This window comes from Pygocentrus nattereri, chromosome 4, assembly GCF_015220715.1.
Source record: "Pygocentrus nattereri isolate fPygNat1 chromosome 4, fPygNat1.pri, whole genome shotgun sequence".
Classification (NCBI taxonomy): domain Eukaryota; kingdom Metazoa; phylum Chordata; class Actinopteri; order Characiformes; family Serrasalmidae; genus Pygocentrus; species Pygocentrus nattereri.
Window position 1 is genome coordinate 16459990 of NC_051214.1, and position 13944 is coordinate 16473933.

The following is a 13944-nucleotide window of genomic DNA, read 5'->3' on the forward strand; positions in this document are numbered from 1 at the left end:
GACTCAAAGACGCTCAGTTTAATGCCCTTTAACCTTGCACTGTCCTCAGCCCTGTAGAGCGGCTAATAATGCTAGGCACAAAAGCCAGTCCAGACATTTCACTGAAAAGCATCTCTAAATTTAGGCTGATTTGATGACAGTTGTAATTGCCCTGGATGCTGTGGCCATGGCACAACATGGAACTTTGAGTCACATTGAGCATTCTGTGGCCAAGGGAACCCTCAAAATTCATAAACACTTTCATTCTTCGGTCCCTTGTACTTCTTACCCATGTCACCCAGGACTTGCAGATAACTCAGAAGACAATACTGAAGGACTTCGTTACAATCACACTTTGTAACATAGTTATGGAAAACAATGTGTAGAAAGATACATTTATACCATCTCTTGAAAAATAAATACATTTTAATATGTCCTCATCAACTTGGCTTCACCATTTCCTCTCAGGGAGTGCCTTATAGGCTGTTACATCATTTTATAAGCTCAAGTGAAGGATGTAAGATGAGCCCTTAGAGGGGCAAGGGACTGAGTGAACACAACTCTTCATTCCAGCAGCAGAACAAAGGATTTATGGAGCAAACTGCTCTGGGGATCGAACCAGCGACCTTTCGGTCATGAGGCTGGATCCATAACCTCCAGCCCACGACTGCCCCTCCACATATATACACAAGATGGCAGACTAAAGAGGTCAAAGGATCAAGAAATGCCTAGTATTCGGGAGACGGTGACCTCCTGTGGTGGGGAGGAGAATGGCAGGCAGCTGATGTGACAAACAACAACAAAAAAAAAGGCAAGACACCATGATTTTAAATCAAAGCTTACAGCCAGACAAAGCAGTTATTCACAAAATGTGTGTTCAGGCTTCTTAAAGAAATAGACTACATCACAAAGTTTATCAAAGTCTTGCTAATTACCTCACTGAGGCTAATTTAGCCAAGGAAGAGTGAAAAATCGCATAAAAATCCTCTGCTTTTTGTCCCCTCCTTAGGTTGTGCAGGCAGTGGTCACTTGTGTGATCTGTGTGGTATGTTGAAGGTGGCAAGGACACATTTAAAATAAGTACTAAAACAGGGCCACAGTCCTTGAAGAAACTATTGTAAGAAAAAGCACAGTGTCCATCAAAGTGATACTACAAATAGGGCCTATAATTGACATGTTTTTGAAAACAAAAGTGCTTTTTAACCACCAGCTTGTTTGTTTGGACTGGAAGTGTTAAAACCTCTACCTTAATCATTTTGTTTTATGTGCTTTTGCCTGGCCCATAGTAATTGGGAAAGGATCATGACCAGTCATACAGCTGTGAGGCCATGATATGAAAGAATATGAGGCACCCACAAAACACACAGATCAAATGTGTAATTAAGGCTATGTTTACACAGCAGGTAAAAGTGGCCCAAATCCAATCTTTTTCTTCATATGTGACACAGATGTGTCCTTTATGTGTGAACAGCAAAAACGCATTGAATCTGATATTTTCAATTCCGATCTGAGACGCCTTCATATGCGGTACTGAAATCCGATCCGTATCCGATGACACTCCTCTTACTTCAAAAACCAAACAATAAAGAACTCAAACTTCAAGGAACACAAACCATATTTAAAAAACCTCTTATGGGAGGGATGAACTGCACAGGTTTCTAACATCTAGCTCATGATTAAAGAAATTATTAAGACATGCTTAGAGTAGTGCTGAAGTCAGCAAGCACTCCTCTGTTAATTAAATGCATGCTGATAAACATATTGTTTTCCCTGTTCATAACCACCTTAGATGAAAACTGACCGCTTAGTCTCTAGATACCACTGAACTGCCTGCTGTGAATGTCTTTAGAGAAAAGGTGACTGTCATTCACTCTGACAGGTGTTTTCTATACTTAAACAAATGTTCTGATTGATTTTACAGCAATAATGCAAAAGCCAATTGGTTATTGAAAAAGTGTCATGTGGGGATTGATAAGAAAATCTAAAGGAATACACCTGCCATCTTTAGTCATTGTAATGACACTTTCACTGTGCACTTTACACTGTAATACTGATGCAACTCTGAGTTATGTCTATACTCATTCTGCTTTTAGTCTACCTCATACCATTTAGTGCCTGCTATCATGTAAATACAACAAATGTGTCCCATACGCCATGTAAATATGCAAATAGATATATTTTTATTTGTATGTCTCTAGTACTTATCTTAAGTCTAGGTGTATTTCTGTTTTTAAATTTTTTGCATAGTATATATAAGTTTATGTGCAATTTTATGTCTTGCTGCTGAAAGCCTACAATTTCCCTCCAGGATGAATAAAGTTCTTTCTTTCTTCCTTTCCATCTATCTATCCATCTACTCATCCATCTCTGAACCTGAAAATTACCAGGAAGACCCACATTGTAATTCACCAAAAGTGTCAGTTATCAGTGCTTTTTTCAGACTATCCAACTGATCACCTGCCTGGGCCTACATTTTTTGTAGAGTACTGATACTGAAGTAAAAGACATCTCGGTTTAGTGCAGAGGTCTAAATAATTCCCCAAGGGAGCACATTCAAAGGTTTTGGATCAATGATATGAATATGTGAAAGCAAAAACAGAATGAGAATCAGTGCATCAGGTCATAAGAGGATAAAAAGTTTAAAGTTGAAGGGAGCAGTAATTGGCAGGTGTTTGCTGTAATGCATGAAAATAATTTTATGGATAATTATGATATATTTAAACATTTAAACATTTTTCAAACTCCAACATGATTATAGAAGTCTTTTATCAGGTTAGGGATGTGAGGACCATATATATATAGAATATGTATCCAGAATACAGAAATTAAGTTTCTCTACACAGCCCATGTTACATTTTGAAAAGGCAGTATTCAGTAGTCTGAGCACAGTTGCTTTCTAAAATTTGTCAGAGAATACTTTTAGAATATGCACCTAATACATTAAATAAAAAACACAAATGTACAATCTTTAAAATAAACACCATTTCATATAGCACTGTGTAGACCTTTATGAGGAACTCAACAAACAGCTTCTTTGCAAACAGTGAAGCTTCTGCTAAAGTACAAGACTGTTAAATCAGTGAGATGAGCCAGTTATTTCTCTATGAGCTACTAAGCTCCTCTAATAAAACCTATGTCTATTTAAGTTATGTAAGCTTTAAATCATGACACAAGGCCCAGTCCTGGTTGGATTGTGGGTAGATGATAAAAAAAAAAGTTTCTAATCTCACAACTTTATTAAATGACAAATAACAAAATAATAACATTAAGTAACTGCAAACAATAACAGAAGCGTTTCTCCCTGTTTAGAGCACAGAACATGTATTTTAAATGTATTCTGAATGTGTTACTCTAATGTAAGAGAATGCCATCACTGTGACTGTTATCATAATGCATAATGTCAATATTTTTAGTCCCTGATTCCAAGGATATGAATTACAGTCTGCTTTACATTTTATAAGATGAGTAGATGGGTAGAGGAGTACAGAGTAAGCAAGTGCAAGAGAGAGAGAGAGAGAGAGAGAGAGAGAGAGAGAGAGAGAGAGAGATACATATATATATATATATATATATATATATATATATATATATATAGAGAGAGAGAGAGAGAGAGAGAGTGAGAGAAAGGTGCAAGCACCGACAAAAGAGTCAGAGAACAGAAGAAGAAAAAGTGAAAGAAAAAGGAGAGAAAATATCCCACATCTGACTCGTGTTAATTCATTAACACCAGGCAGGCAGACTGAAAACTGCTCTGTCTGTACTGTGGTAAAACGCTCCAGCAGGAGAAAAAGAAAGAGGCAAAAACAAAAATAACCTCTGTAATTAAGCAACAAAAACAGAAAGTATTGATTTGCTTGACAACTGAGAGTAGAGGACAGTGTGTGTGAGTGTCTTCTGTACTGTACAGGACCATTTAGCTGTTAATTATTTCTCTGGTGCATGTATATCTAAGCTACCTCATGGCTGGCTAAAGGCTAACCTAATGAACTATTTCAATATCTTGACTGATTAGTAGAACCATCTATTTTGAAAAGCTTATGAAAAGTTAAACTATTAAAAAAAAACCAAATACTACAAATGTATAAGAGAGCAATAAAGACTTTGTTTAGTAATATTTTTCACCATTAATGTGTAATATTATTATTAAGAGGTATACTTTAATGGATTGACTGTCTCTAGTATTGCTGTGAGCCAGAACTCCCTTTTGCATGCACAATACACTGAAAAACATCTTACACAATTTCATATACACTACTGTGTAAAGGTTCTAGGCACCTGAGAAAATTATATTGTAAAATGTCAAACTGATCAGTGTCAAAAAAAGACAAACAGCATTAATGCAAATTGATTTTATATATGTCAATTTCCAAACCTCTCTTTGTACAAGCCCAGCATTATTTACATTTATCATTCAAAACCTAGTCTGGTTAATCAGTAATACATTAAATTAAATCAGGTGTGCTGGTGATGGAATTAAACAAAGCTATGCTATGGCCAGAGATGTCAATCAGAAATCTAAAACCAAACCTCTGTTCTTCTAAGAAGATCATTTTTTTGAAAACAAATTATTCTTACTTTTTATTGCACCTTAATATATATATATATATATATATTAATATGTATATATATATATATATATATATATATATATATATATATATATATGTGTGTGTGTGTGTGTGTGTGTGTCTGTGTGTGTGTGTGTGTGTGTGTGTGTATTGTATATTTTTAAGTTAAAAGGTGTTTTTTACAACTAAAATCACAGCCCACAGATAAATGTTTTATTTAATTAGATATTTAAGACTGTTCACAGTTATGCATCTAAAATATTTGGCACATTATATTTTGATTTTGGTACTGTCAGCTGCAGTTTCTGCGTTATCCACACTGCACTCTTTGCACTGTAATACACTACACTACAATCTAGTGTTTACTAGACTGCACTTCTTGCACTTCTGTGTTTTGTACATCATGTACATTTTTACCAGCAAATCTTTTGTCTTAGTGACAATAAGGTTGAACTCAATTTGACAGCTTATTTAAAATACACTATATTGCCAAAAGTATTCACTCACCTATCTCACCCAAGAGAATTTAAAATAAGCATAAGCATAAGCATCTTACAGAACTGCCAACTAATTGCCACAGATTAAAAGAGGACACATTCTGATCAGTTATTGATTTTAATTTATGAATTATGACAGCTCTCGCTCTGTATTAATTCCACAACCATGCCATTGCCACACCAACCCTGCACAGGAATTATGATAGCCATAACACTCCTTACTGGTGAGACAGTGTCTTTAAACTGTCCATCTAGCATAGTATCTCCATGGGAGTTTCAATAAAGACAGAATGCAAAATAGAAAGGCTCTTAAAACCTTCTCTTCATGTCTTTGTGTCAGAATGTATTTCATCTTCAGCAGTGGCAGTAGACAGTTAGAGGGTCTTCAAACAAGAAAGAGAAAAAAGCAGAAACAAACAAAGTGAGAGAAAAAGAGCAAGAATTCCACTTCTGATGTTTCGATACTGGTTCTAAAACACGCTCTTCAGCCTATTTAGTATCATCACCAATTGCCCACATCCTTAGCTAAAAAGACCCCCGGTTGGCTTTATCCTGGAATACATAGCATACCTCATTTAAAATGCCACACATTCACTTTACAAATCAACTGAAATGTCTTTGAGAGAGATTTTATCAATCTACGCTGCTTAAACTGTGCACCTCATTCCGCTCCCTTAAACATCTTTTTTGGTTGCAGCCATGGAACTGACAGAGAGTGAGCAATAGGGTAACTCATTCACCACATGCTAATTCCTGTGTACTCATTTCCTTTATACACAAACGCATCTTACCTGGGGGCTCTGGAACAGTGCCACTGTCATTATATTATGAAGGGTAAAGAAATATACAGAAAATGACTAAGTAATCTAGAGAGTATTTGTCATTTTCAGCTATTATTTATTCTGTTTCTCTACTTGCACTCTTGGGAACCCAAAATAATTCCTCCTCATTTTAAACACATGAAGGCTCAGCACTTCATGTATTAGCAGCCTGAATTTGATGCATGATATAATAAAACATGGTAGGCATGCTTACTGGTGTTTCAGTTTTGTTCAAGGCCTTTGCAGAATTCATAATTACAATGACGCTTCATGCAGGGTCTCAGAGTGTTGTACTGAATTTTAAACAGAACATAGGCAAAACTTCATTCCAATTTTGAAGAAACTAAACACAAGCCAGAGCTTTGAAGATACAAAACCATTCTTCAATGACATAAAAGGATCTGATGTGTTGTGTATTATAGTACTGTGTAGTGATATAGTGGTCTTCTTACTTCGCATACGCACACACATGGATGGAAAGACAGCAGGAGAGAATCTCATTAAAACTGTAGTGAGGTTGTGTTGTGGACTTGACAGGGATCAGATTAGTATTGCACACACTTTCTCCTCCTGTCGCCCCCATCTGCTCCAACACTGCAGAATGGGGGGTCGAAACAGTAGGTTTCTGAACCGGGTAAAGAGAGCCAAGCCCAGGCATCGCTTCCATTTGCACTTCAAACAGGCAAGTGCATTAATGGTGCGCTCAAACTCATCTCAGTGTCTCCCAACTGGGACAAAGGCAGAGATTTAGTGAAAACCATCTGAATCATCTGCTGGGGTGTATGACAGGAAAAGCAGATGGATGAGAAACATACCATATTGCCAGAGTTCTTCTTTGAAGTAAGAAATCGCATGACTCTCCCCTTAAGATTCACTTCTTCACGCAGCATTTAAATGCCCCTTCCCATGAATGAACACACTTCGAAGGTCCAGCAAACATTTGATGAATATTCTAACTTAACTAGAAACCTCCATTGTGGAATACAATACAAAGAGTCTTAGTAATGGAACCCAACATATCTGTGTTCTCAGACCTGGTGAAAGCTGAAACTCTCTTAAGTGGATATCCTGTTGGAACGTGAACGTAAAACGGGACAAGTACTCACTGTGGCCACCCCTTAGGGAGGCAGGAGAGCGGTAGATAGAAATGTGCGGAGGGTGGTGCCGGCCTCCGCCTTGGTGGTGCTGATGTTGGTTCTCAGAGTGGGAGAAGGTGGAGGAGGAGAGATGGTGCAAGTCATCAGGGTCTGAGCCCCACACTGTGCTGAGAAGACACCCGACAGCCAGGGGCAGCATGTGGTTGAACCTGAAGCAGGAACGGGACTCAGTGCAAGGGCGCATGATGAACGCCCCCACCAAAGAGAGCACACTGCACCCAGGCAGCAAGATATGGGCAGTCAGGAGAAAAGCTGGAGTCAAAACTTGCTATGATCCCATGGCACCCAGAAATTTTCCACTTGCACTTGATCAAACATCCACTCGAAAATCCTACCCGGATAACAGCTGTTTTTTTCAGGTGGAAAACAAAAGGCTGCTCAAAGAGTAAGTGAGGATGTAGGTGATTATTCCTTATTTCTGATGGTAGCTATCCCAGCAGCAGTTCCTGAGATGCTGAAGTATGTAGCAAAGTATCCCCAAGTGCCCTACCTCACCTCTGGAGGAGTGAGGGAGCAAGTGAGGGACGCAAATGCATGCTAAGCACCAACCTGGTGCCACTGTTGATCCCTCTGTGCCTGAGCACTAGCCTCCAACATGCAGCCTCACATGCTGTTAGCAATTCCCTTTTCTCCCCTTCATCTGGGGAAGAGCAGTTGGCGGCACGCTCCGTATCTCTCCCCTGATGAGTCTGTGCCAAATGCTAATGAGCCTAAAGTCCTGCCGAAGAATCATGCGAAGCTCTCTCCAATGCTCAACCTCCTCTACACCAAAGAGTGCAAGAGATAGAAAAGGATGGATAGAATAATTGGAGAAAAGAGAGACAGGGAGAAATAAAAGGGGGTAGTGAATCTTGCTTCAGGTGGAAGTAAATGGAGGTGATGGGACAGAGAAGGGGAGTTACTCAGACGTGAGCCAGCCCTATGCAAATCCACCTCCAGCAAGGAGCAAATCAGGAAGGCTGGCTGCCACTGCAGAGGAGTGAGCTGCTTTTAGTCAGGGGAGGAGAGACGGAGCAGAAGGGAGGGAGGGAGAGAATTGAGGGAGGGAGAGAATTGAGAATGAGAGGGGAAAAAGAACTAGCAAATAAGAGCAGAGGAAAGGAAGAGATGGCGAAAGAGAGAGCAGCCAACATTGAAAAGAAGAGATGGGACCATTGACAGCACTGAGAGAAGAGGTAGTGAGGAGAGAAGAAAAAAATGCTACTGCAGATAGCTCTCAGCAAGAAATTAATTGCAATTTTTGTACACCAGATTGGTGGTAGCACTAACATTCAAGAAGTGGCTCTGTGTGATCTACTCTCTAGGTTTCAAATGTGTCTACAGAACCCCACTGTAGCACAGCAGGGAATTCACAGACTCTACTGTATGTTGTTTATTTCATCTAGTTCTTAGGTACACACAAACACTGTACTTTCTTTTCCCATCAGACAGTAGAGGAAAAGGAAGCAACCAAATAAATGTACATCACCAGCTGTATTGGTGTATGCTGATGTTTCTGCTCTTCATATTTTTAGGATTTAATCTTAATCTAATCTTAATCTTAAATGACCAGTCCAGTGCTAATTCAGTTCTCTGAGGTCGCACTGTCATGCTGATTTGGTTTACATTCACTTTAATGAAGGTTGGTAGAAGTGTTTGTTGTGGATTTACTCTCTGCAAAACTTTAGCTTTTAATGTGTAACTTCAAATAGAGACTGACTGCCCACATTGCTTTAAAAATATGCTAAGTGTGCATTAATAAAAAGTGTGTTAGACCTGTTTACCTGTTTAGCTTCAATGATGCATCCAGCCATTGCATAACATTTAGGAGAAAGTTCATATACCAGGACCCCAGCAAATTGGTCCAAGTTTCACCTTGTTATCCACACTTCTTTGTCTCATCTTCCAGTGGTGTTAAGAATTTTTAATATGTTCACAGTGTGTCATTTTACTTCTCTCATGCACTAGCTTCTCATTATTTGCAATTTACCATTGGACAAATAATTGAGCAAAAGGGTATAATGAAAAGGAGATATGTATTCTCTCCATTCTTTAGATTTAGATAGGAATTCTGTATGTTAGAATTGCTCTCTGTTACATTAATGCAATTACTTTTTCCCGTAATCATTTAGTGTAACACATTTGCGTACAGTACATGTTAAGCAGAAACCAGTAGATTCATAGCAGAGGAAAAAGCCTAGGAAACATTACTAAACTGTACCATACAGTAATGATAGATTCAGAACTATAAGAAATAAATTTAAGAAATAAAGCGTCTTAAATTGCCAGCAAGGGGATCTAAAACTTGGAAATTCCAGTGATTACTGACTCTTTAAAAGAGTGCTATTAATGTAGTTTGTTTGTGGCTATTGTGTTCCCTCCTTCAGGTCTGGTTAAAATGCACTAAATGGAAATCAATGTACATAAGAAGATGAAAGCAAATGGGTGGCTTAAATGAGTCAGGCAGTTCCATTTTACACCTGACCACAAGGATCTCTCAGACCTTTACTCAAAAGTGCTGTGATTGCTAACAGCATAATGCAAATAAGGTGCATATTTCATTTTGAGAGAATGGTTCAGGGTTTGTGTAGTGTAAACAGACATGTGAGCAGTGTTGTATGCTTGAGTGATGTACATTAATTATTCTGAATCTGCCAACACGGTCATGCAACTGATGATAGGCAGCTGAAACCTAATGACACTACAATTCATAATTTTGTTTGTTATCAAGACAATTTTTCACCTCCAGCTTGTAGTCCATAATAAAAAAATGCACAAATGCACATGATTTATCAGTAATAAACCTGAAACAGATTGTTTTGTGTCTAATCTGAAAGTCCAGTAAATGTCATGCTCCCATAACGAGCTTGTCATCAGTGTTCGTATCACAGAGTAGAGTGCAACAGCTCTTTGCTCACCATGCTTCACAGAGATGTTCAAGTTAATGGATCTTGAACCCTGATAGGCTCATTTTACAGAATCTAACTCCATTATCACATTTCAATAACAGCTCTGATGTACCCATGAGAGAGAAAGCTTTACCTTTAAAGAAAGCAACTGGAGGGCTGGAAGTGGAAACCAAAGATGAACGAGCATTCCCTGACTGAATAAACAAACAACACTGATGGGAGTAGTGTAAACAGCACTTGAAGGGTCCTTTATAGTCAGCTTCAAGGCAACACACTGGAGAATAATTTGCAGCAATCTCACCTCGAGCCCTGTGAGCTCATGCAGGCATTGTATTATCTGTCATTCCACAGTTTACACGATCGGCTAATCCTCACTACCATGACTCATGGGCTCCCAGTATTTTAGCTTTAACCTCACTCTTACTGAACCACATGTACAGATGGCTGGAGACAAATTAAGATAATGTGATTTGAAATTCATATTTAGATTTTTTTATACATACAATGGGTGGGAATGGGAATCTTTAGGCATCTCAACATTCAATTATGATTCAGAGGGCTGCAATGTGATTATTAAGATTCCCCTTAAATGGTGCCGCATTTACGTTCGGCACCGTACATTTAAGGTGGAATGGGAAAATTCGAACAACAAGCTGGTGAAAGAGAGGGAACTTCAGCCTTGTGAAACACTTTGTTGAAACAAATTGTTGAGAGACATTTTACAAGAAACGATTCAACTTTTGAAGAAAGGGTTTCTGGTGGAGGTCAGAGGAAAGCGGCTATAATGTTAGCTAAAGCTTAAAGCAGAGCAAAGTCCGCATTTTTGTTCATATTTTTAGCCTATAGTAGGACATTAGCCCATACCGAGATATACTGAACATAAAATGTTGTGGGTGCCAAGGTGGCTTGATTGAATCGAGCAGAACAAGCAGAACATCCAACACAGCATATAACACCAACAACACAGACAGAGATTCAAACAAAGACCAGTAACCAGACCAGGGAAAACACAGGACTTAAATACATAAGTGTAACAAGGGACAGGTGCAAACACAGGTGGAGACAACCAGGGGTGGAGTCATGAAACGAGGGGGCAGGACTATAAAACCAAAACAAATGCACATGGAAGATCAAAACACAACACAAGCACATGGACAGGACTGGGAGGGGCCAATCGTGACACTTTTATAAATTAAAATTTACAAAATCAATTTTTGACATTCGTGAATCGATTCAAAATTGTTCACGTCCGCATCGCGATGCATTTAAGATTTTTCCCTGCACCCCAATGGTGATACAAGAGTCCATTAAGAAATCTGCCGTGTTTGCAAAAAAGTCACAGATATATAGCGCAGCATGAAGACTCGTTTATTATTGCTAAATTAAAAACATAAACAGTATCTGAAGTAGCAACAGACACATTTGAGTATTTTAATGATTAATGAGGCTATAAAAGTATCAGCAGCAGAAGCGTTAGTCTGAGCTCAGGACTGTCTTTTTCTCTAAACTATTGGTAACTAGCAAAATACTTTCTCTAGATAGACAAAGCACTTCTTGTAAGTCGCTCTGAATAAGAGCGTCTGCTAAATGCTGTAAATGTAAATGTAAGTTTTAGGGACACTGGCTGTTTGGGTAAAAAACAATTAAAATCACAAATGCAAACAGTAACATTTAATCTCTCTAATTTATTAATTTAACATTATATTCATGTAAAGTACCTATGTAAAGCAAAAGTATCATGCACTCTGCTTGTGAATGCTTGTGACAAGCAAAGCACACTTGTAGCTTTCCATACTGTAGCTTTTAACAGCAGTAAAAGTGAATGACTCATAAAATCAAATCTGGCAGAAGCAACTGAAAAGGAGTGTGTTTAGATAATTAAAAATGTATCATTGTCGTTGTAGATAAAAAATCTTGAGCTTCCGTTTCTAAAATAACTGCTGTTCAGAGTTGAACAAAATGTGGACACCACTCATCATGTACTGACAAAGCCTATAATTCATATTCTCTCACTATACACAAATACTCCGTCCAGTCTATGTGAAATTGAGCCCCTACAGACCAGCTCTGTCCATAAAAAATGTCCAATAAAGCCGTTTCATTCAAAAATAACATGCTGCGCAAAGAGTACTGAGCAAACACGCTAAGAAACTGAGCAGCATTGGTGTTCACTGTGCACTGAAGCTAAAAGCAGACATGGATGTACATAACAGGACGACACGCCCTCTCTACAGAATATTTTACTACAAAAAAAAACACTGCATTAATGTTTACACCTTGCAATTCCACTCAGTCAAACAAAGTAAAGTTGGCATATACAGACTCTGGTAGCAAATGCTGACTTACTATGTTATTGCTAGCCTATATGTCTCCACACATATTGGGGACATGGTTGTGACTGTGTTTGTGTGTGTTTAAAAATATGCTTAAAATCACACAGCAGAATGTTTGAAGTGACCGCTGAGGCATCAGAAACACTCTTCTTTGTGAGCAGACCCTGTTTATTGCCAGCTTGAGCTGTTTGCTTAAAAGCAGTGTACACGCTGCTGATGTCACATGGTATCAGCTGGCATCTGATATTGGTATTGGTGAATTTTTATGAGTAGGAGTAATGAGTGCCGTTTTGGCCTGATACATGATACCAGTACTGCAATCAATATACAGCTCTGTTGATTTTGTAGATGAAGAATCTTGGGTGCAAATTTGACCTCTCCATCAATTCCCACACATTCTCGAATGGGCTCATGTCGAGCTATGGGCTCATGTCGTACAGCCATCTCAGACCATTACTTAATCTCATACAAAATCCAGTTTAGTGGTAATATGCGCTCATCACCATGCTATCAGGTTAAGAGGACTATAACTTCCTCCACAGCGGGCAGCTTTATCAGAAACCTCCCGCAGTTATCAACTTTAGTCAGCAGTCCATCCGATCCTACTGAGTTAGATACTATGACCAAATTCTTAGAGGATACTCTTCGATCTACGTTAGACAGTGTAGCTCCATTAAAAAGCAAAATAGTACGGCAGAAAAAACTCGCCCCGTGGTATAATGATCACACTCGAACTCTAAAACAGACAGCCAGGCAACTAGAGCGAAAATGGCGTCTGACTAAATTAGAAGTGTTCCAGTCCGCCTGGAAGGAGAGCCTTATAGACTATAGAAGAGCCCTTACTGCAGCACGTTCAGCCTATCTCTCCTCTCTCATAGAAAACAATAAGAACAATCCCAGACTACTATTTAGCACAATTTCTAAACTAACAGAGAACAAAAGAGTCACTGAACCCCAGATGCCATCAGCCTATAGCAGCAATGATTTTCTGAATTTCTTTAGTGATAAAATTGAAAAAATTAGACAGACAATTCTGAACACACAGTTAAACTCCACAAACCTGGTGGCTTATAATTCCAGTCTAGACCCTGAGAATATTAGCGTCACTCCAGATAGGCTGGAATCGTTTACATTACTCCAAGAAAATGAACTAATCAAAATAGTCTCTTCTGCAAAACCATCGACCTGTATTCTGGACCCGATCCCTACAGGTCTACTCAAGGAAATCTTACCAGAAATAACTAAGCCTATTCTGTCAATAATAAACTCCTCTCTTAGCCTCGGATATATCCCAAAAACCTTTAAACTTGCAGTAATTAGACCGCTGATTAAGAAAGCTAACCTCGATCCCTGTGAACTATCAAATTATAGACCCATCTCAAATCTCCCCTTCATATCTAAGATCCTGGAAAAAGTGGTAGCAAAACAATTAAGCCCTTATTTGCATAGGAATAATCTACACGAAAAATTTCAGTCTGGTTTTAGGCCACATCATAGTACAGAAACAGCATTAGTAAAAATTATAAATGATCTTCTATTATTCACGGACCAAGGAAATGTGTCGTTGTTAGTCCTCCTTGACCTTAGTGCAGCATTCGACACAATAGACCACGCTATCCTACTAGATAGACTAGAAAACCTTGTAGGGGTAACAGGATCAGCTCTTTCCTGGTTCAGGTCCTACCTCACCGATCGATATCA

At 38.7% G+C, this 13944-nt stretch overlaps 1 protein-coding gene across 21 annotated transcripts in view; it reads right to left on the reverse strand.

Moving 5' to 3' along the window:
- The window catches only part of nrxn3b (neurexin 3b), a 327545-nt gene that overhangs the window by 112903 nt on the left and 200698 nt on the right, over positions 1–13944 (reverse strand). For 2 of the 21 annotated variants that reach the window (XM_037537687.1, XM_037537686.1), the window contains exon 1: positions 6972–7908. The exons of the other annotated variants lie outside the window; for them this stretch is intronic. In XM_037537687.1, coding sequence (XP_037393584.1) covers positions 6972–7206 — 235 coding nt within the window. In that variant the 5' untranslated portion in view covers positions 7207–7908. Of the gene's footprint in view, positions 1–6971; positions 7909–13944 lie in introns of those variants that run through there. 21 annotated transcript variants of the gene reach the window in all.